Source organism: Terrapene carolina, unplaced genomic scaffold, assembly GCF_002925995.2.
Source record: "Terrapene carolina triunguis isolate 2854851 unplaced genomic scaffold, T_m_triunguis-2.0 Scaffold242, whole genome shotgun sequence".
In the NCBI taxonomy this organism is placed as follows: Eukaryota; Metazoa; Chordata; order Testudines; family Emydidae; genus Terrapene; species Terrapene triunguis.
In genome coordinates this window covers 7,935,453-7,958,338 of record NW_020664593.1, presented here as the reverse complement: position 1 = coordinate 7,958,338, position 22,886 = coordinate 7,935,453, and the positions used below count along the sequence as shown (strand labels likewise).

At 45.7% G+C, this 22,886-nt stretch overlaps 1 protein-coding gene across 1 annotated transcript in view; it reads left to right on the top strand.

Moving 5' to 3' along the window:
• The first annotated feature begins 5,917 nt into the window (after nt 1–5,917).
• Nucleotides 5,918–22,886, top strand: part of GAP43 (growth associated protein 43) — a 77,512-nt gene continuing 60,543 nt past the window's right edge. The window contains exon 1 of the mRNA XM_024204215.3: nt 5,918–6,002. Within this exon, the coding sequence (XP_024059983.2) occupies nt 5,973–6,002 (30 nt within the window). The 5' untranslated portion in view covers nt 5,918–5,972. The remainder of the gene's footprint in view (nt 6,003–22,886) is intronic.

Genomic DNA, 22,886 nt, shown 5'->3' with positions numbered 1-22,886 from the left:
GACATGGGGCTTCCACTCTTTTCTAACCTAAAATAGATTAGAAGTAGGACAGCTGTTTTCCTCAGCAAGAAAGAGTTTATAAAAAGCCCCAACCCCTAATTCTTCCAGAGCTAAAGATTTGGCTTGTGCAAACACTCAAGATTTCTCTGCTTGTGAACTTCCTGCTAGCCCTCAACAGCCATGACTTACCTACCTACAGCTCCATGCATTTCAAAGGCTGCTGCTGCTGCCATCACACCCCATCAGTGCGACCTGCTTTCTCCCCCAGCCTCAGTCATTCCTCTTGATTCACTGGATGGTCACGAAACTTAAGATACATTTAACACTTAAATGTTAAAAACATTGAGTACTCATTGTATGAACTGTCTGGTCAGCAAATCTCAATACCATTCCTTGAGACGGGAAGGGGAGGGAGGCCTACAGAAAGGCTGCAGGCTTTAAAGAGGGCAGGACTGTATTAAAGCTTTGCTGGAACCCAAACTCTAATCCACTACTTCAGTGGAGCTCCACACAGACTCAGAGGTCAGCTTGCAAGATTGCAGGAATAAGACCATAGATCGCAAGGTCCGTGGAGCAGGAACCTATATCAAACATGCATTGTAAAGTGCCATGCACCCAATTGTACTAACTAGATACACTAATAATAATAGCTAATGTGACATCTGCAGTCTGGTTTCTGTTGTGACATTTAACTTCATGATAGACAAGCAAACAAGATTTTAATTTTATTGAAGGATTATGGTTTCTAAGCACTACACTAAGCTGGAATTTAATTGTAGTAAACATTTGCATTGTTGAGAATGCTGAGGTTGAATAATAATAAATAATGACTTGTGAGTTATGTAGGCCACCCCCCATGAGTGCTAAAATCTTTCTCGCACACGCACTATCATGTATTCAGTGCCACAGGAATGCCACACATGTTACAGGAATGTTTTTGAGAATGTTTAAAAATATTATTGGGACCTTTTCTTGTATCTCTATCCCTGGCACCTGGTGCCTTAGTTACCAAGAGTCAAGCTGTATAGGGCTCAGAAGAAGAGAAAAATGATAGTGAATAAATGTAAAACACCTGCAAAAATTACCTAGAATAGTGTAATGGCAACAGGTGTATATTGAGTTGCTGAGTATAAGCAGCCAACCAGTCATTAATATCATGGGGTGGGTCAGAGCACTCTCCCAATGGGCAGTGAAATCCTTTGCTTAAACGAGAAAGTTCCCTGGTTTATTGAAAGGTGTGATTTAAAGCCATTTAGGGTTTGTCTACACAGCAGCTGGGAGGAGTAACTCCCACTGCATGTACCTCCCAGCTGCTGTTTAGACAATTCTGCTTTAAACTGGTGCAAAACCCCACATGGACACTCTTGGTGTTTTGTTTTTTTCAGTTTAAACCAGGATTATTTTAGTTTATTTTAAACCAATCAGGAAAAAATTAAAGCTAAACTGCAATGCGGCACTCTCCCATTGAAATAAGGGAGTTCATGCAGGGATTTGCACTGGTTTAACTACATTGGTTTTAAAACTGATTTAAGGTTGTGACACTCCACAGAGGTACTGAGGGCACCTCACCACTACCTGCCCTTAGCACGAGGCAGACTTGTCTGTGCCTGCTGTGGGTCAGCTCCCTGAATCCATCAGCCTCTGGCAACACAAGCACTGCCTTCTAGGTCTCTGCAGGCCTCATGCTCTCTGTGTAGATGGCAATAGGTACACACAAACCCCCAGTCCTTGGAACATTCCCTGCAGTGTCAAGCCTGTGATCCGCTGAATACTCACAGAGTTACCAGTCAGCTGTTCCCAAAAGGAACAGTACACACCAGCTTGTAAGATTCATCTAAGGACCAGCTCTTTGCTAACATCACAGCACTTAGATGTAATTATAGTGAAAACAAGAATAAGTTTACTATCAAAGATTCAAGTAATAGTAAGAATATTGGAAACAGATGGCTACATATAAGCCAAAATCATAACATGCTTTCTAGAGACTAAACTTAACTAACAGGTTAACCTCCTGTCTAAAGAAGTTTCGTCTCCCCAAAGTTCGCTTCAGCATTTTCATCCTAAGCTGTCTGAGACCTCGCTTCCATGGTGCAAGGGTGTGTTCTTTGCCTTCTAGAAACACCTCCAAAGGTCATTGTCTTTACTGATAGACAGGATAACCCCCTGTGGCTTATTTTGTCCTGTGTGCCCCTTTCTTGTTGATGTCACAGTACTTTGTTAACATGTGACTTGGTATGTGAACAGGCCTCCATTGTGTTAACGAACAGAGCTTAATTTACATTCCCATGGAGAGAGAGAGAGAGAGACGCCTCCTACATCCGGTCTGGAGGAACCAGTCTAAGGCATGTCACCTTTTGGTGACCTGCTTTTAACTTTATATGTTTAAGAGCACAACTTTCTGGTAAAGATACACAGCTCCTTACATAATACCCATACATACATTTCACAATGATATTGATGACCAGTGTGTCACCGGCTTTCATTTGAGACCTCACATGGCATTCTTTGGTGGACCAGAATATACATCCCAGAATCAGGAAATTCCTGTAACCCCTCTGCACCCCTTTGTCAGTTGGCATTAATCAGTTCTTGGGTCACAAAGTTAAATCGTTTGCAACTATCTTGTGTAGAAAAGATCTATGTGACCTTTGGCAAGTCACTTGAACCCTTTCCTCTTCACTTACCCCAAGTGCAAAATGAACCTAGGTACATTGGGCTAGATTTGCAAAGGTAAAGAGGCAAAGAGATGCCTTGTAGCATTTTCAAAAGCACCTATGCAGGTTAGGCATCTACGTACCTTTGCAAATCTGGTCCAATGACTTCATCATGGAATATGTCTACAACCTTAAAAAGGAAAGGCTACCACATTTGTCCATAATACACCGCTACCTCGATATAACGCGACCCGATATAACACAAATTCGGATATAACGCGGTAAAGCAGTGCTCTGGGGAGGGGGGGAGCTGCGCACTCCAGCGGATCAAAGCAATTTCAATATAACGTGGTTTCACCTATAACGCGGTAAGATTTTTTGGCTCCCGAGGACAGCATTATATCGAGGTAGAGGTGTATATAAATCACGAGATCACCCAGTCCTTCTCCCAGCCAATGCAGCATTAATCACTTCTATATTTTTTTCTATTCTAACTTTAAACATCCCAAATGGTGATGCTTCCAAACCACTTCCCCTGGGGAGACTATTCCACAGCCTAATACACCTCACTATCAGGACATCTTTCTTCCCATTCAGCCTCAATTTCCCTTTTCTTGGTTTCCTCTCATTTCTCCTAGTTATAGCCCAGTGTACCATGTAACAACAACCAATAGGTGTCATGGCTGGTGGGATTGAACCAGGGCCCTCTAAGGCTAACAGCATGAGACTCTTCCACTTCATTTAAAGGAGTAACTCTGGGTAGCTACTAGATGTAGTAGACTCATGTACTCTGTGGACTACTTAGAGGGGGAGATGTAACACACACTGAACAGTGAGTTAGGCATCACATTGAATAATTCCCTCCTTGGGCTTTATGTCTTTATCATGCTCCTCCACCCCCTTAGCTGTCATTTAGTCAAACTTCACATATTTAGCTTTTTTAATCTTTCTTCATCACCCACCCCATACTACCAGCCCCCACCCCCATTTTTTGTTCCTCTTTGTAAACTCCCTCCATTTTATCAGAATAGATTCATAGAGTTTAAGGCCATTAGATCATCTAGGCTGACCTTCTGTACCTTGCAGGCACTTAAATGTTATCCAGTCACTCCTGTAGAGAGCCCAATAACTTTGGTTCCCATGTACCCTAAAGGTAAAAATGTTCAGATGTGCCTAAGGGACTTAGGAGCCTAAGCCATGTTGATTTTAATGAGACTTCAGATTTTTAAAGTTATTTAAACCCCAATAGGGATTAGGTGTCTAAATACCTTAAAAAAAATCTGGCCCTATGACAATTTTGGGACTTTGACTTCTAAATCACGTAGGCACTTTTGAAAATGTTACCCTATTCCTTTTCTTCTCCAGGATGTGATGTCTTTGGCATGTGCAGCCATAGTGCAAACCTATATCTAATTTGATACCCTCTATCAACCCTTGGTCATTTTCTGTAGCACCACGTCTCAGGTTTCTTACTTCTCTTAATTATACATATTTTGGATTCTTTTCCCCTGGATGCATTTTTCCAAGCTGAATCTCATTTTGTTATTTAACCCTTTGGTCTCTACGTACTGTTCCTCTGTGTCGGCTGGTGTTTGCAATGCTTCCCAGTTCAGTATTGTCTGTGAATTTCATTATCATGCTATATTCCCCCCTTCCAGATCACAAACCCAGACCTAACACTGTACCTGCTGTACCACACAAGGAAGTTCCCCTAAATTACATACATAGACATAGATAGATAGATTATGTTTGAAAGCCTTTCTATTTACTTTCCTTTTTCCAAAAAAGTCCTACTGGGAAGTACAGTGATGTCATAGCAACTGAATATGACTATGAGGGACTCTGCTCTGAGGATATTCCAGTAACCACATATTACATATATTTAAAACGTAAAAGCCTTAATAATTACTTGGGGCTACATTCTGCTCTTAGGCTGGTTTACCATCAGTCAGAATTAGATCAATGTAGTAGTTCAGAAGAAGAGTTCAGTGATGTGACTCCCTGATTTACACTGGTGTAACAGAGCTCAGAATCTGGCTCTTAGTAAAAAAAGGAGGCTTAATCCTAATTTTATTAGCTAGATTATATCTATCTTTTCCTTTCTAGTGTATTCATCACTGTCATATTTTGGCTGAAATCCATGCATTGCCTAGATTCTCTTTTCCATATTATTAGACATAGTCACTCTGCTATAAATTCTGAGAAAGCACAATGTTATAGCATCTGATACGTGTGTATTTGGGCGCATGTGTGTGTATGTTAGTGTTTGTGTGTGTGATTGTGCCGGTATCCCTTATGGCAAGTTTTATAGAAATTAATAAAGAAAAAAAATCAATGGGATTCTACAGAAATTATTTTAAAAATCAATAGAGAAAGACAATAGAGAACAACATCCTTTCTATAGGTTGCTTCTAAAACCACCCTATATAACTCTTTGGCGGGAATATAATTTTCTATTAAATTCCACAGAAATCTATAGAAAAGTTATGTTCCATTATATTCTATAGGACATTTCCATCTGGGGCATGTGTGTAGGTATATGTGCATATCTTCCCATGTGTGTATGTGCATATCTGTTTGTGACTATGAGGGGGAACGGAGAAGATCCACAGACATTCATACATATATTGTTATTCCTCACCTACCACAGCTCCCACCTACAGCATGTCACCTGTGCATGAAATGCCATGGAAATAACCCCACTAGCTTTCTTAACATACAAATCCTCTCTTGGCTGGGCCCCTGTGCTCTCTGCTTTAACTACTCCAGTGAGAATGTGGAAAAAGAGTGGCAGAAAAATGTAAGCCCTCACCCACTTCCCGTTCCCAAGCCCCCACAGACACACCTCACCCCACCCCCTCAACAATCTATAATGTTCCCTTTCCTGCTAGTCTCAGTACAGTGGGAAAGTCGTTGGGTAATTGGGTCCAGATTGGAGATGTTTAAATATTCATGAGGCTGGCAGGGGACTGGGAGGGGGTGGCTGCCTGGATTGTAGTGGGGGGTGGGGTGGGGAGGTGACTAGTCATTGAGAGCTAGTGAACAATTCTGGGAAAGATACAGAGAGAGAGAGAGAGAGAGAGAGAGGGAGGGAGGGAGGGGGAGAGAGAGAGACAGCCAGCTTGTGCATGTGTGATGAGCAATAGCTGTGGACCTTACAGTTGCAGCTAACTGCCCTGGTGTGTGTGTGTGAGAGAGAGAGAGAGAGAGAGGGAGGGAGGGAGTGGAGAGGGTGGGGGGGGAGAGATAAGAGAGAGAGGAGGAAAAAGGAGAGAGGAGAAGGAAGGAAGAAGAAGGAAGGAAGGGGACAATACAATCATGCTGTGCTGTATGAGAAGAACAAAACAGGTAGAGCTGAGAATTTTATACTTCTTTCTGTGGAGAAATTCCCAGGCTATTGGATGTGTGTGTATGTGTATAAGGGGCGGGGGGAGGAATTTTTAACTGCTTCTAAGCAGATGTCTTCTTTGCAATTCTTTAGCATCTTGCAATTGAAGGCTCTTTTCACACCCTTCCTGATGACTGTTTGTCTTTCTAGTGCTGGTGATGTGGGGAGAGCGTGGCCTATCTTCATGTTTGGGGAGAAACAAGGATCCCCCTCCCTTTTTTTTAACTGTGGGCAGATGCATTGCATAGGGTTTTCTGTCTCTGATTCTGAGGGTGTGGATGTGGAAGGGGGAGGAGGGAAATGTGATGAGAAGTGGCTCTACCTCAAAGATGGGGGAAACAATTCTTCAGCTTTTGCCACAAAAATAAATAGATAAAAAGATACTCGGTGAGCCGTGATCCAGGATCAGGATGCGGCTCTCTGCTGCTCTTTGCTCTGAGAGATGAAAGCTGCTTTATGTGCATGTGCTTTGAGATGGCAAGGGAGACAGGTGCATTTAGTGAAAATAGCGTGAAAAAAATAAACTGGTAATTTCTTTCTTTCCTTTTTTTTGGTGTTAATAATATCAAGAACAATTAATTAATAGCAAAAGTAATTGGCCATGAAGTCGGGGGGAAAAAACCCAGCCCTCTTTGCAATCCCTTTCTTAGTACGACCAGTTAGACAACTGTGCACCAGCTGGTAAAGAGACAGAGGACCACGCCTCTATTAGCTCTGAGCTCCGATGGGATGAGAGAGACGAACGGTACGAACCTGTTGGAAACCAGTTCATTCTCTCTAGTGGTACCACATGGCTTTCCTTGATGAGGGTGGCAAGAGGGGTGAGGAGCCAGCTAATTTTCAACAATAAAACATGACAAGCCAAAAATAATGAAATAAAAAAAGCTAGCTAGCTCATTCCCCCACACACCCCTTCCATTTCAAACTGTTCACTTGAAAGCCAAAATCTGCTCTCAGTTACCTCGGTTTAACTCCTTTGACTTCAGTTGGTACTACTCCAGATTTGCACCAATGTAGTCAGGACAGGATTTGGCCCTTGGTGAATTTCAAAGGTATTATGACAACTTTCTCCATAGGGATAATAACAAAGAGGTGGGATTCCTGCTTTAAGTGTAAATCTTGTCTCAGTCTTATAACTACAGAGCTGCAACTGGCACCTCCATTATATATACCTTACAGTGTCTATTACTGCAATACTCTACAGTAATAGCCCAACACACTGCTGGAAGCTGTAGAGATTTGGATAATTACTGTAGAATACTGTATATAATTACAATGAAGGTTAAGGTGCATTTCTGTGCCTCAATATGTGTGCTCCCAAGCCAAGGAGTCATACTGTAGAATAACTGAAAGGGGCAGGTGAATGGGATAGAAAGAGACCCAGCCTTATATATTTTTCCCTATGCAGGTTTCAGATGCTCTGCAATTAATGATACAGTCACTAAAACCTGGAGAAGGGTGGGAGGGGGAACACGTTGCAACCAGCCAGCAGAGCACGTTTAGTCGGCCAATGTGGGATGAAAAGAGAGGAGGAGGAGGAAGGCAGACGGAGAAGCAGAATGACAGGGCAGTGGGTGGAGAGGCACAGCACATTTTAAAATAAAATAGCAGTCTCTGGGGTTTTTTTGGAGGCAATAAGCTGGGAAGAGCCACAAGGGGTATTTTTCGCCATACTTTAATAGGCTGGGCTTTAGCACACATGGTTAATACTCAGTTTTACCCATTCTTTAAATCTATATATGTTATTCCTGTCTGTCTTTTTTATTATTATTATTATTACAAAATATTTATAAACTTATGACACACAGATTACTAGATCAGGCATATACACACACCCCTAAATTCAGTCACCCACCCAGACACACCCCTTCATCCCCCTCGTACATTCACACACACACACATCCAGCCCTAATACAACCACACACATCCAGACACACCCATTCATACTCCTACGCCCATACATGCATTCATACATATTCACACACACAAAATTGCTACATTGACGATGTAAAACTTTGGAAAGCAGAGCTGATGATAACCCAAAAGAAGCTTTAATTTGGAGGGGGAAAAAAGACATAGGTTTTCAGCCTGCTTTCCTCTCTCCCTGCCCCAACCTTTTGCAAATGGAAAGAAATCAGATCAGGTTCTTCATAAGGAAACAGGAGCTTCCTTCCAAAATAAAGACAGCTTTCCTCTTTCAGGGCATTTTTCTGGGGAAGCTCGCATCATCCTGCCTTTCTGATTGAAAAAGAGCAAAGTGCTGAAATTACAACTACGGATTCAGAGAAATCTCTTTACATTCATATCTATATAATTACAGGGGTGGGTGTGTATATACACACACCTCTAGAGAAAGTGTGTGCACATATACATATATATTTGTGGGTGGAGATGATAGTGGAAAAGAACTAAGTAGGTGACTGACTGCACCTGCAAATGAGAGACCTAGATGTCTAAATTCTATCATCTGTACCAACTGATTGCACCTGCAAATTTATACCCATAAAATCTGGAGCTAAATAGATGCAAAATGAGAGACTGGGTTGAAGAACCTTTGATATTTGCCCTAAAGTTTATTTAATACTAACTATTTGGAAATATACTGTGCTATCTACTGTATCTCTTGATAGCATAACATGCATAGATAGATAGATAAGCATTCCGTATACCTACACTAGAATGGATGGACATTATCGGGGCAAGTGCTCAGTGCTAGATTGCATGAATGATTAAATGATAACTCACAAGCCGGTTTCCCACTTGTGGGTGAAATGATTTTCATTCATTGCCAGCCGTGTTTTATGGCTTTCCCTTCAGTACTGTCCTCTGTTCATCACACTTGTGCCTGTGAGAGACTGCAAAGGTTTGAACCCTGCCACACCCATGAAATGAAAGGCAGGAGGAGGAGGAGGAGGAGGCAGAGAGAGTCTGCATTTCTTTCCTCTTCCACATGAGCAGCATGAATAAACAGGGTTGTATCTATAAAGATGCAGTTTAATGCAATTGGAGAGGAAGCAAGCGTTAGGGGACTGTTCCAGCAATTACAGCCAACCAGCTCGGTGTCTTCTCACACTGGGAGCCACAGAGGTGAAGAGGGAGAGGGAAAAAGACACAGAGAGAGAGAAGGAGAGGGAGGAATGAACATCAACCTGAGATTTTATTGCTTCAGGATATTAAAATGTCTCAGACCTCATTTAGAATAACTTAATTATGCCGCATGATGCAGATGCTGCAAAACTTGCAAGGCGCGTTCGTACCTTTAAATGCTAGCACAGAAAGAGAAGTCTTTTTCCTTCTTAAAAAAGCTTCTGAGCCAGGCTGCCAGTGGATGTCAATCGTTGTAGAGCCACTGACTTCAAAGGAGAGATGCTGATTTATACCAGCTGAGGATCTGGCTCTTGTTTCTTTTGGTAACTGATTTCTGCGTGTGAGGTTCATTGCTTAAAGTTCTTATGGCTCCTATTTTCCTTCCTCGGATAGTGTCTGTGGGGATTTCTTCTGAAATGACAGTCTCCACAGTAATACCCATCCCACCCTTCCCCACCTCATCCTCTGCTGCCTTCAGTGAGCTCCCTACTGTAAGCGAAATTGATTTCTCCTAAATCACATAACGTAACCACTCTGGATGGCACATGTGAGCTCCCTTGGGGAATTAATTGCAGGCAGTGCTTCCAGAGGGGAAAATACAACCATAATGCTTAGTGGGAGAGACACCAGTCTAAGTTTCCTGTCACCACTCACAGGTGCATAGAGGCCATAACAGAGGAATGAGCATCCAGTCATCCCCCATATTCACAGAGGTCTATAGGAGCCATGTCACCTCCTTGTCTGAGGTTGAAAGGGTGTGTTCAGCCTGAGGACTCCTGCTCTCTCATACTGAGAGGGGGTATATCACTGAGGGCTCTTTCTGCCTCATGCTGAAAGGGTTGAAATCATTTGTGAGCTCCTTCAGCCTCAGAACCCGATGGCGGTGCCTGTCCTATAATGAGAAGATGTGAATAACCTGAGGGCAATATCTGCATCACCCTGACAGGGTGTAGTGTGTGTAGGTTACACCCGCATGGCTGCCTCTGTCTCACACTGAGCGCACGTGTGCAACTGGAGTCCTTTCTGAGTGAGGGTCTGCGGAACATGATGTGTAAAACATGGTGGTTTTGGCTGAGCTGTGCTCAGAAGAGGACCCAAGGAGGCAGGTTAAATATGGTTTTATACCATCTTATTAGAGTAACCTCAGGGCTGCTCTAATTGCACAGCTGTCCATGGATCCACGGGGCCATTCCAGGACCTGGAAATAGTCAAACTATGGAGGCATTTCAACCATGCTATCTTTCCCCCAGCCATGCCATTACATCACCCTGAGATACCCCATGCAGAGGGGTTTCCCAGCCGGCCACAGCTGCAACCTGTAGGCTCCGACTGTCCCATATTGCAAGGGTGTGTATAACTTGTAGGCTCTGCCGGCCCTATATTGTGAGGTTGTTTGTAACCTGAGGGCTCTGCCAGCCCCACGCTGACTGATTCTTTCATTACCTAAGGGCGGAGTGCATTTCAGGCTAAGAGACCATGTAGACACAGTTGCCAACTTTCACGTGGTAAATAAGCACCCCGACTTTCACAGTAAGCTAAAAATCAAGCTAATCACATTTCAAAACAAGGCCAAAACAAGCCAATCCCTAAGAACCCCAACACTCTATGTGACTAGATTCCCCCGGCGTGCTGTCAGGGACTGTGGTGGGCCTGCTATGCACCCCTGACTCTCCCCCCCCCTTGCCCCTGCTTGCCCCCCCCCTTGCCCCTGATTACCGGGAGCCGATCAAAAAAAAGAAGCAACGAGTTACAAGCCAAAAACTAGCCAACAAGCAACTCACAGGCCAGTTAAGCCAAAACCAAGCCCAATTTCTGCATTTTTTTCGTGGTTTGGCATGTCTGCATTCAGAGCCTGAGGACTTTGCCTTTCCCATGCTGAAATGGTGTATAAACTAATGGTTACTCTGGTCCCAAACTTAGAGAGTGTATGTAACCTGAAGCCTCAGCCTGCTCCGTGCTGGCTGGGTGTGCATAACTTGACCAGCAGTCACTTAGTCCATGCTTTCCTCCACATTGTATCCCTCTTTAACTCTACCACTGTCCCCTCCTCCCAGTGACTCCCTGCACTTTACGTACCTCTTGCTTCTCCTGCATCCCTCTGGGATTTATCTCCACCTTACCTGGACTTCAGAATGGGTGATGGATCTGGTCATAGGTCCTGGCTGCTGCCGCCGCCACCTCTGCAGTAGAGCTTGTTTACTCCGTGCTCAGCGATACCTGGGAGTGCGTTGCCTGGTTCTTCCCTTTTCTGTGAGGTTAAGTATCCTCCCCGGGGGATATTTGTCAGACCGTACACACTTGGGCACCTCTGAGCGGTGAAGTCCGGGTGTGCATATTCTAATGAAGCAGCTGTAGCCCACAGCTCAGCATAGAGGATACTGGACCTGCTGAGTCTGGCAACTGGTTCCATTGTCCTGAAGCCACAGTAGGGAAGGCCTGTGGAGCGTGCTGTGTCATCTCTGTCAGAATGGAGTGGGGTTTTATTGGAGTACTGTGAAGAAGGATTTGGAAACTGAGGCATATTGTGGGATTAAATTTAAGGGAACCCAACATCCAACCCCCTTTACCAGCTATCGTCTAAACTCTGATCCTGAAACCCATCCACATTCATTTCATGTTTTACCCCAGGAGTCCTCCTGAACATCCTGGGAGATCATGTGCACTCTCAGGACTCCTGCGGGCTCATGCTGATAACTGTAGAGCTCAGTGGTTAATGTACAGAAATAGGCATCAAGAGAACTGGATTCAATTCTCAGCTCTGCTGTTTGACTTGAGCCTGGGCAGGCTATTTGCCTGTCAGTATCTCTCTGAGAGACAGGGATAATGCTTTCCTACCTCAGAGAAGGCTTCGGAGACTAAATTAGTTAACATTTGTAAAGTTTTTTGAGATCCTTAAATGGAAGGTGCTGTTAATAGGCAAAGGGTTCTATTCTCCATTTTAGATCATTTGTGGAGCCCTAAAATGTTTATCACCTGCTTGGGTTGCCTGACACAACCCATCTATTGCCCTCTTAATTCAAGGTTTATCAGACTTGTTCTTAGTGTGGACCACACCTTAACAGAGCATTGGCATCATGGAGATTTTCCTTCTATTTGCTGTCACACCAACCACCTCCCTTCCCATCTGTGATCAAGCAACAGTCATGTAGCAACCTACAGCAATTGCTTGCATGGAAAAACAACATTAAGAAAGTAGTGATGTATTTTTAGCTTCTCGTAGTGCACCAAGGAGTTTGTCCTTTTTAAATGAAGTTAAATCACACTGTCTCCTTCTGTTCTTCATTTCATCTCCTCTTTCCATCTGCTCTGCTCCTTGCTCTCCCCCTGCTCTCTTGCACATGCTTCCCAGATGCTAAGTCCTCCTCCCCAACTTGTGCGCATACTTAGCTGTCATGTGGTCCTCTCTTTTGCACATGCCTAGTCTTCCTCTATTCTGCTTTCCTTCTCCAGTATTCCCTGGGACATTCCTATCCTAAGGACAGCTCTGGTCACTGATGGCAACTTCTATTTTCTCTCATCCTCCACTTTACATCAACAGCCCAGAGAAGAGGCAGCTCAGATGGCTTCTCCGCCTTGTTTCCAGTTGCTTTTACAGGCCTCAAGGTGTCTTTTTGCATGGGTGCCTATAGAAGCAATTGGAAACAGTCACCTCTCAAGGGGGACAGAGTGCCACACTATGTGAGTTACCCCTCCACGTCTATATATTCCTGCTGCCAGGCAGAGTGATAGCCTCTCCAACCCCACAATGTCTCAGCAGTTTCCCATGATGATAGAGGGGTAGTAACTGCAGTTCCCCCCCAGTATATCCCTGATGTTGGTATGGGCAATATCTGTAGGCTCCCACTAGCATTATCCCTGTGCTGGGGACGGAGAGGGGAGGGGACAAATATTTTGAAGCAGTCCTATGGCAGGCCAGGGTGTGTGATGCAGAGCAATAACTAACCTCCCCCCCGGCCCCCCGCTCATTTTCCTGCCAAATCTGCTGGGGCCACCTCCACTACTCATCTCATTGTGGTGGTTGCAGACAGCTCTCTTACTCTCTTGTTGGCCTGAGAGGGGTTCTCTTGAGTCTATCCTCCCCCTCTAGGGTTCATTGGGCTAGATTCCTAGAAAGGGAAGCGAGGAGATGCTTATCTCCTTTCAAATTATAACCAATAAATGTCAGCCCCATTCATTACTCATCTACTTCTGAATTTCCTTGAATTAATTCCAGTGATAATCGCTTACATCTCTATTTATAGAAAGTCGGCACGTCTCACAATATTGAACCGTCCTCTCTATAGGAGCTGCCTTTCTCTTGAGGCACAAGTCTGGTAATTAATAGAGTTAATAGGGTTTTAGTCAACCCCACCCCTGCTCTGAATACCCCTGGAATTTGGGGGGTTATTGGATCCAGACCAAATTCTGCAGCTGGCTTAATCCTTACCCCTCCATAATAGGTTTAAACCAAAACGCTAGGATCAAGATCCACTTTACTTTGTGGTTTGGGCCTATCGTTAGTAATCAGTTGTCTCCAGAATTATTTAGAATTTCTTTTATTCAAATACTTAACAAGGTCCTTATCAATAAGCATCTATCCCTCACCCTGTCTGATGAAATCTAATCCATTTCTTGCATGCTCCAGGCACCTTACAAATTCTCAATGCTATAAATATGTGGGTGAGGGAGGGGAGGGGCTTGTTGTCCATTGCCCTGCACCACCTGGAGTCATTTACACCAGTGCAATTGGGCATGAAACATTACCATTCTGATCTGACAGCAGAGAATTAGGCCCAGGATCTCTGTTCTTCTCACTTGCTCTTCCATTCCTCCAACTCCCTCTTAAGGAGTAAATTCTTTTTGAATGATGCATTTATGTCATTTTCCTTTTATTATTTTATTGCTGGAAAGAGGGGCCTAAAGAAATGAGCTTTACATTTTGCTCTGGTGGCTGTCTGATTAGTGGTTATTTTGATCTCTTGCGGAAGTGAGTTCCACAGTTGTGCTCAGTGTCAGAGAAAGCTCTGTTTTTCTGCACTTGTTAGTTTCGCTGGTGAGAATGACTGTTCCTTTGTCCTTGATAAACATGACTCTTATGGGAGATCATATTCACAGACTGAGAGGTGCTGACATAGTTAGCTCAGACCAGTCCGGGGCAGGGCTTTGAATAGCTGTGCTGTAACACTGAACATGCCTTTGTATTCAATAAGGAGACAATGCAGAGTGGAGCACTGGAATGAAGTGCTCTTGGCAACTCGTTTTGTTCAGTAGATGGCCCTCTGCATTCTGAACCAACTGGAGCTTTTTCAGGGTCAGCATTTTCCTTCCTATTTCATTGCACTGCAGTGGTCAAGCCATAGGTTACAAATGCATAGGTCACAGTAGCCAAGTTGGAATCTGATGGAATGGGGCAATCTCTAGGCCAGCCAAAGGTGGAAGAGGACGTTTTGTACAGCCATAGCTTGGCAGTGGGGAGTCTAGAAGAACCCCAAGGCTGCATATCAGCTTGAGACTCTGAGAACAGATGTCCAAGGCGGAGGATGGTGTTTGGTGGAGGCAAGTCCTTTCAAGGCACCATAACAAATCTATAACAAGATCTAAATCAGTGGTTCTCAAACTAGGGCCGCCGCTTGTTCAGGGAAAGCCCCTGGAGGGCTGGGCCAGTTTGTTTACCTGCCGCGTCCGCAGGTTCGGCTGATCGCGGCTCCACTGGCCGCGGTTCGCCACTCCAGGCCAATGGGGGCTGTGGGACGAGCGGCCAGCACATTCCTCGCCCGCGCCGCTTCCTGCAGCCCCCATTGGCCTGGAGCGGAGAACCGTGGCCAGTGGGAGCCGCGATCAGCTGAACCTGCGGACACGGCAGGTAAACAAACCGGCCTGGGCCGCCAGGGGCTTTCCCTGAACAAGCGGCGGCCCCAGTTTGAGAACCACTGATCTGAATGAAGAAGCAACTGGCTCAACCAGAGCCATAGGGTCTGATAAAAGAGCATCCCCTTATAGACACAGGGCAGCCAGATTAACAACTGGAAGAAAATGATCCCCAATTAACTGAAAGAACATAAAAGAAAGAGTGACTAGGAAAAACAACCTGCCCCACTGACCCCCAGAACAAAAGAAGAGGTGAAAAGTTAAAGAGAATCCTGAGGGAATAAGCAGAACATGTATTGTGCCCAAAAGGCAGCCATCAAAGGTTGAATTTGGATAAATAAGAGAGGAAATTCCATGTTATGTGTTAGAACTAGATATATGGCAAAAAGGATCTCCCCATTTTTGTGCCATTGGACCAAAGTATGCAGATGAGGAAATGAAGGGAATTGTACGTTAGCAACAGTTGAGCCCAAAAAGATTCAAGGAGTTTGGGATCAGAAAACCCCGCTCAAAAAGTGTAGACATAGTCTCCAGATCTTCCTGAACCACATGGTTCTCTAAAACTGGGCTGGGTATCACAAAGAGGATGCACTTTCTTATACGATTTCTTGTGCTTTAGACTGGAGGCCTAGCCGGAAACCTTGTGAGAGGAGCATGTAACATGTAACTCAGGGCTTCCGGTTTGGTCAGAACCCAGAAGTGCAGAGGCAGTGCAAAAACAAGTCAAACTAACTTTTAGGAAGTTCTGCCTAGAAAAATGCAGACTTCAATTTATTATTTTTTTTTTATTTTATTAATTACTCCACACAAACGTCTGCCACTTGAGCAGTAGTAGGGCCAGCACTAGGGGGGGATGGGACAGTTTCAAAGTGGGTTTCATAGCTATTTGCTGACACTAGAGGAATAGTGAGACTCGTGGATCTTGGGTTCAATTCCAGACTCTGGAGGGGAGCCTGTTCTAGTAGGCACAGACTCTTCTTCCCATTCTCCCCAAGTTTGACCCCTTCTGCCCTGTCCCTTTCCCATCCACCACTAGCTCCTTCTCACAGTTCCATTCTCCTCTCCTACCATGGGTGGTGGGTGAACCTCCTCTTTGGGGAGACTAGCTCACCAGCCCTGCCCCTTCCTCCTGAGGCCCCACCCCTTTCCCCCTTGCCCTCTGGAGCCCCGAGCCCTCCTATGGCCGGAAGAGGCCTGCCCCAAACTGTCCTGGGCTGCTGGTCAGCCGGAGCACTGGCCTGAGCCATGGGCTGATCCAAACCACCCCCAGCCACTGGCCAGCTTGAGCTCAAAGCTGGCCAGGTGACTGGCCCAAGCTGAGCCCTGCTGACTTCAGGGAAGAGAGGGAGTGAGGGTGGGGCCTCGGAGAAGAGCATGGACAGGGCTACAGCCTGGATTGGGGAGGCTTAGCCTCCCCTGGACTATTATACCCGCTGCCCATGTTAGTCATTGCCAGTCTCCACTACTCAGGCTTCTGATCCTTGTCCCTGTCTGATTCCCTGTCTCAGTCTGTCCCATTCCTAGTCTCCCCCATACTCCTACTCCCAGTCTCCTTCCCAGCATATCCAGTTCTCCCCCTACTCATGGCTCCTTGTCCCCAGTATCCTTGTCCAGCCAGTCCTAGCTCCCTCCTCCACTCCCTGATCTGTCTCTTTCTCTGTCTCCCACCCTCTTGTCTCCAGTCATCGTCCATACCCATGTTTCCCATTCCAATGGCTTCCAGTCCTAGTCTATCTTCCTGGGCTTCTCATTCCGTCTCACTGTCCTTGCCGTCCCCAACTACTTATCCCAGTTTCTTTGCCCAGCCAGTCACAGTTCTCCCCTCATCCTCCAACTTCGTGTCAGATCTGTCTCCGCTTCCCACACCTTCTTCCCCCTGCCCCACTGGCTCCCAGTCCCAGTCTCCTCCTTGCCCTGCCATTCCCTGTCTTCCCCCCTCAGATCCTCCTCTGATCTCAATTTCCTCCTGACCCACTGGCCAGCTGTCTCCCTGTGCCATTTCCATCCCCAGCTCCCCGACCTAGTCTCCTTGTCCCCGCAGTCCCAGGCTCTGCCTCTTGCCAACCTCCAGTCCTAGTCTTTGCCTCACAGACTATTGGCCCTAGGTCTGGCTCTTTTCCCCTATGTCTTTGAATTAGATGGCTTTCTGCTCCATGCTGCCTGGGTGTCAGCAATGGGGGGTGTCACTGAGACAAAAGAATAGACAGGCCCCCTGCTCTCAGTTCTAGTGCCCTGTCCTACCCTGGCCTGGAGCATCTGGGAGCAATCATTACAGGGAAAGTCCTCCTGAGTCCCCCCATTCTGGTAGCTCTGGCTTGGAGCCTGCCCTGTCACTTGGTGGGGATGGTGCATGAGCGATTTTGTCACACGGAGGAGCTGTTTGGGAATGGAGCTGTGTGCTCACTTGCTTTGTGGGGATGGCACATGTGCAGACTGGTCAGTACTAGGAGCTGGGAGAGTCTCAAACATGTTCAGTGATGGCAGAATCTTCCAAGATTTTAGCTTGGGTTAAGGAAGTCTCGGCTGAGTTTGTGTGAACTGCTATTTTTCAAAGGCTCATAAGTTGGCCCAATTTGGGCAGTTTGTCACAGGGAAGGCAAAAGGCACATTCTTGACACCAAGGCCATCTACCTGCCAAATTGAAAGTATCTCCTCAAAAGCATGGGGGCATTAGACCTTTCCAAAGAAAAGGTCACCAGAATTGGTCACCAGAATTTTGTTCACATTATAAAATAACGTTTTTCCCTTAGCCTTGTTCTCGAAAATGTCTGAACTGTTTTGGCTGAAACTGTCCAGAATTATTCAGACTGAGACAGAGCCCTGGCATGGAAATTGCTGGCAAAACTTCCACTGACTTCAACTGAAATTGGCCAAGTCTCATAATGAAATAAGCCTCAGAACGCTCCTGTGGGGTAGGTCACTAGTATTAGCCCCCTTTCAGATGAGGAAACGGAGGCACAGAAAGTTGTGGAATGACTTGCCTAAGGACACTCTCCCTGTCTTTCTATCTGGCCCCCATCACATTTGGGTCTGAGTGCCGTACAAGAATTAAAATAGCAATGACAATAACAGCAATTTTCTGTCTTCCAAGCCCATAGAAGAAATAGCTTGATTAGTGTAAAGGCTGTTTTTGTTTGTTTTTATTTGTCTGCCTGTTTCTTTGTTTTTATTTGTTTGCCTGTTTCTATTTGTGTGTGCTGGTGCATGGGTGGCGTTTGTGCGTGAGAGCGTTCATCCGAAGAGTTTACTGAGGGAGGGCTATGTTGGAGAAATGAGAGAGTGGAGAGGTCCCTGGCCATTCTTGCTGTAAGGGGAGTGCATTTCACAGTCTGGGTCCTGTGTAAGCTCTATGTCCCCCACTCAGGAGCCTCCCATTTTTGGCTGACAGGTTTATGATTGCCTCTCCCTGGGTTGGCCTCCAACAATGGCTGCGTTCCCAGGCAATCTCTCAGTGACATGGGTCAGTTCCATGGGAGGCTCTGAGGTCAGAGACCTCCAATGGGACTCAAGGGGAAGCCATTGCAGAGAGGAGAGCACCAGGGTGGTGTATTCACAGTGACTCATGTTGCTGAGGAGACTGGATGTTGTGTTTTGTACCAACTAGAGCATTTCCAGAATGTGTTGCTTCCTTCTTAGCTAAAATAAGTTGCAGTAATCAGTTGTGGAGGTCATGTATGCCAGTACTGTGGCTCATAAGATGGGGCACGGTCTTCTGGCCAGTCACAGGTGGAGCTAGGTGGCTTTACCACCACAGCTATTTGGGCATCCAGTAACACTGAGGAGCACAAAAGGCTTCAAACCAACTTAACTGTCTGAAGCCAGATACCCTCAGTAGTGGGGGATGAGAAGACATGCTCTTTGAAGCACTTCCCACTGCCTACCAGAAGAGCAGGCTGCTTACCATGTATATGCTGATTTCAGCCAGGTATTCAAAAAGCCATGAGATGGTTTGATGTAAAGGTGGCGTAGAGCTGGGTGTCACCCACAGAAGAACATGTACTACCCCATAATGAACCATGATGGAATCTCATAGGGGAAGTTTCTTCTTAGGTTTACACACTTAGTGGTTGTCTTGTGCCATGAATGAGGGTTTATATCTCTTACAAGTGTATCCTCGCTCCTATTTTGCAGAGCTCCCATTACAGTGGGTTGAAATTGTGTGTCAAGTTTGCGCTTCCCTGGCTAGTAATAGATTGCAGGCTCCGACCCCCATCCCCCCATGTCTTGGCTTGGAGACCCCTCCTACTGCCTTTGAGGAGGCAGGAATCACACCAAAATGACGCTCAGTGCAAACACTCCTTTTATCAGTAACAGTCACCTTGATTGGCAACAGACTGGGTCAGAATCCAACCCGCCCCAGCTGCAGTCTCTGTACGGTGCGAATACAGTCTGCCAAGTCCAGCTCTCTGCGTGTTTGGCATCTGCTGCCATGGTTCTGGTGGTGGCCTGGACTTCTCTTCAAAAATGTCAGTGTTGGTCAATGGTGAGATTAGTCACATGGCTGAAGTCACATGCTATTGCTTCTGACTCACTGATTGAGCTTACCGCCGTGTTTCCTGAAAAGTTCAGCAGAAGCCATTTGGACTCGTTTTCTTAGAGTGGCTGTAGCTCACTCTGAGCTACTTAGGGAAAATTTTAGATATTGTTATAACTAGGGGGTCACACACACTTCATAGCGTGTGTAGGCTGATACTTATTGCAGCCCTCCACAGTCCCCCCATAGTCTGCCCTTGGTATGGGCTGTACCCCCCATTCCCTCCTCCTCCCATACCCAGGCTCCTCCTTCTCTCCCCCCATACCAGTGGTTCTGTGTGCAACACATTCCCATTTCCCTTCCATTCCTTTCCTTTTCAGGGGCTCTGTGAGGCTCCTCTTCCCCCACTCCAGATTTCTCCAAACTCCCCTGCAACCTGAATTCCACCATTCCAGGGTCCCCCACTCTCCCCACTCCAGGAGTTCTGTGTGCCTTGTCTCCCATCTCCCCAGTTCCCAAATTCCCGCTCCTTGACAGTGGCTCTGTGTGGCTTCCCTTCCCCCATTCCAGAGCCTCCCACTCTTCGACCCATGATAGGGGCTCTGTGTATATCCCTATTTCCTCCTTTCCCCACCTCCCCACCAGGTTTCCCAATCTTCCCCATCGCAGGGGCTGTATATGAACCTACCTTACCCCTTACTCCCACTTCCCCTTCCCCTCCCATGCCAGGGGCTCTGTCTGCCACCCATTCCCCCGCTTTCCCCCCATGCTAGAAGATCTGTATGCCCATTTCCCCCTCACCCAATACTAGGGTCCCCCAAGTTCCCCCACCTACACCAGGGATTCTGTGTGTCCCATTCCCCTGTCCCCTATTCTCTGCCATGTTCCAGGGGCTGTATGCAGACCCCCTTTTCACCATCCCTTCACCATTATTCTTCTTTCTCTCTGGATGATAAATCATTCAGGGTGTCAACATGTTAAACTATTAGGAGGATGAGCAGAGTTGAGATGGGATGTTGTTATGCTGGAAGGCATTAGTGGGTCCAGTCAAACACTTGTTTGATCTATACACCATTGCAGAGGTGTTTGAAGATGTGGCTGTGCTAAAAAGATGGCTGGGGCTCCATCTGCCCCCCATTTCCCCCCTCTTGGTTTTCCAATTTTCCCCAAATCAATAATCTGTTCCTTGATGCGTAGAACATTCCCTGGAAGTTTGAAATGTATTGGATGCAGCATTCCAAAATTATTGCGGTAGATACCGACATACTTACAAACAGAAAAATGATGTCAAGTTGGGTATAAAGTCTCACAAGCTCTTTCAATCAATAAGTGTGATCCAGCCTGGGAAAGGATTACATTTCCCCATATTTGAGATTATAACAGAGTATCCCATTACTATTGTTTTATATAGGAAATGGAGTGCTCAGGGAATCTTAAGAATGCTGTTCTAGTATCAGATCACAAAATGAAGAGGTCTTGTACCAGCAGCAGTCTGAGAAGCAGAGAGAAAAGTATTTTTCCATAAGATTGAATATTATAAAGGGCTGAAGTTGGACAGGCTGGCTCAGGCCCAGGGACTGCAGCGTGGCTTCTGAGCATCTGGCCACCTCTGGCTCAACAGTTTTGTCCACAGACCTCTGTGCTGCCCCAAACTTAATAAACTTAACTGGTAGGGTGAAATGTTTATTAGAACCAGAGGCTGGGGTGTAGGTGGCCCAAAGAGAGGATCTACTGCCAAGTTTGGAGGGAAAGGTTTTCTGCTGTGCTATTTAAACATAGAAACAGGGAGCCTGTCATTTTAGGATGGGGGGGCCCAGTTACAAAGTGAGTCTGAGGTAGGCTTTTGGGGGCAAACCCTGCTCCTGTGCACACCACAGGAGGGTTTACTGTGCCTCAGTGCAGGGGGTGATTTGTGGGGAACACAGAGAAAGGCTGGAAGAAGAGTGGGATTAGGCAATCCACAATTACATGGATCCACTGGCGGATTTCCCCCACTAATGGGGAGGACACTGACATAGAGGCTACAGTAGCCCTGAGGCACCAGTAGCATGGCAGTGCAGCTCTGTGTCCACTCCATACCCTGGAGGGCCTTCTCGGTGCACTCTCAGTCTTTCCCTGATGCCAACTACTATGCGCTGAGTCTCCTGCTAGGGTTCACCTTGCTGCTCTTCCTGTGCTCTGTGCTATGGTTCGAACCTGTCTCTACTGACAGGGAGACTCACTCTTTGACACTTTCCCTCCCAGGTCTAGTCCCCTAGTCTCCAAAGTCTTGCACATGAGTCTCTGCCCCTCAGCCTGCACTCAGAGTAGAAGCATGGCCATTGAACCACCAGACTGTAGACCCTCTTCTAGGTACTTGGCTCCAAGCGCTTCCTGGTTTCAGGCACAGCCAAGAGCATCTTCCATCCTGAGTACCAGTCCCTTGTTAAGTCATGCCTCTGATCAGAGTTCCTCTGGGTGGAGTCCACTGACCCTTACATGCCTTTGAGGAGCCGCGGGCGTTGTCATGGTTTCTCTGCTTGGTTTCCCCTTCCAGTTCCCTGATTTTTAACCTTCAATCTTTGACCTTCACTTGTGTTCCTGTTTTTATCCTTTGTTGCCCCAGATTTCGGTTGTGGCCTTGGTTCAGTGGTTCCTCTCCCTTGGCCGAGGGAGCAGACCTTTCATTTTGGGCGGGTATAGCTTCGCCCATCCCATAGCCACAAATCTTTCAACTTCTGCAACAAGTGAAGCAAGGGTCCAACAGACACCAGCCTCCTACAAACCTGATTCATTCCCAGAGCATATCTGTTCTGAGCATTTAATGAGGCAGGGGTCTTGTGAACAAAACAGTATGTGGTCATGTAATTAAAGACTGCATCATAATTAGAGCTGGTTGGAAAAACTGTGATGAAATAGTTTTGTCAGAAAATGCAGTTCCATCCTATTCTGCCATTTTCTGAATTCCAACATTTAAATTTTTCGTTTCAAAACAACTTTTCATTTTGATTTTTTTTAAATGTATTATGTATTATAATATAGACAAAACCAAAATGTAGTGTTTTGATGTTGTCAAAACAAAACATTTTGGTCAATCCAAACTCTCTCTGTATATATATTTGGAATTTTCTTTCATGGAGAATTTTGAAATGTTCAGGGTTAGTAACTAATCGAGTCAAAACCAAACTTCAAAATCCTGCACAAGATGGAATTACCATTCTCTGCACAGCTCTGAGCATAATCCATATGCACAAGGAGCCCAAATTAAAGTCACACAGGCAACCTTAACTCTGGCATTTCCTAACTTCTGAGTGTTTCACTTTGCAGCCGTAATAATGTTCATTTAACCTAGTTTTTGTGTGTGTAATTTCCTAGGTATTAAAAAAAAAAAAAAAAAAACTGAAAAAAAACCCAAATTCCATCATGTGGCATCATACTTTCCCAAATGGGTCATCAG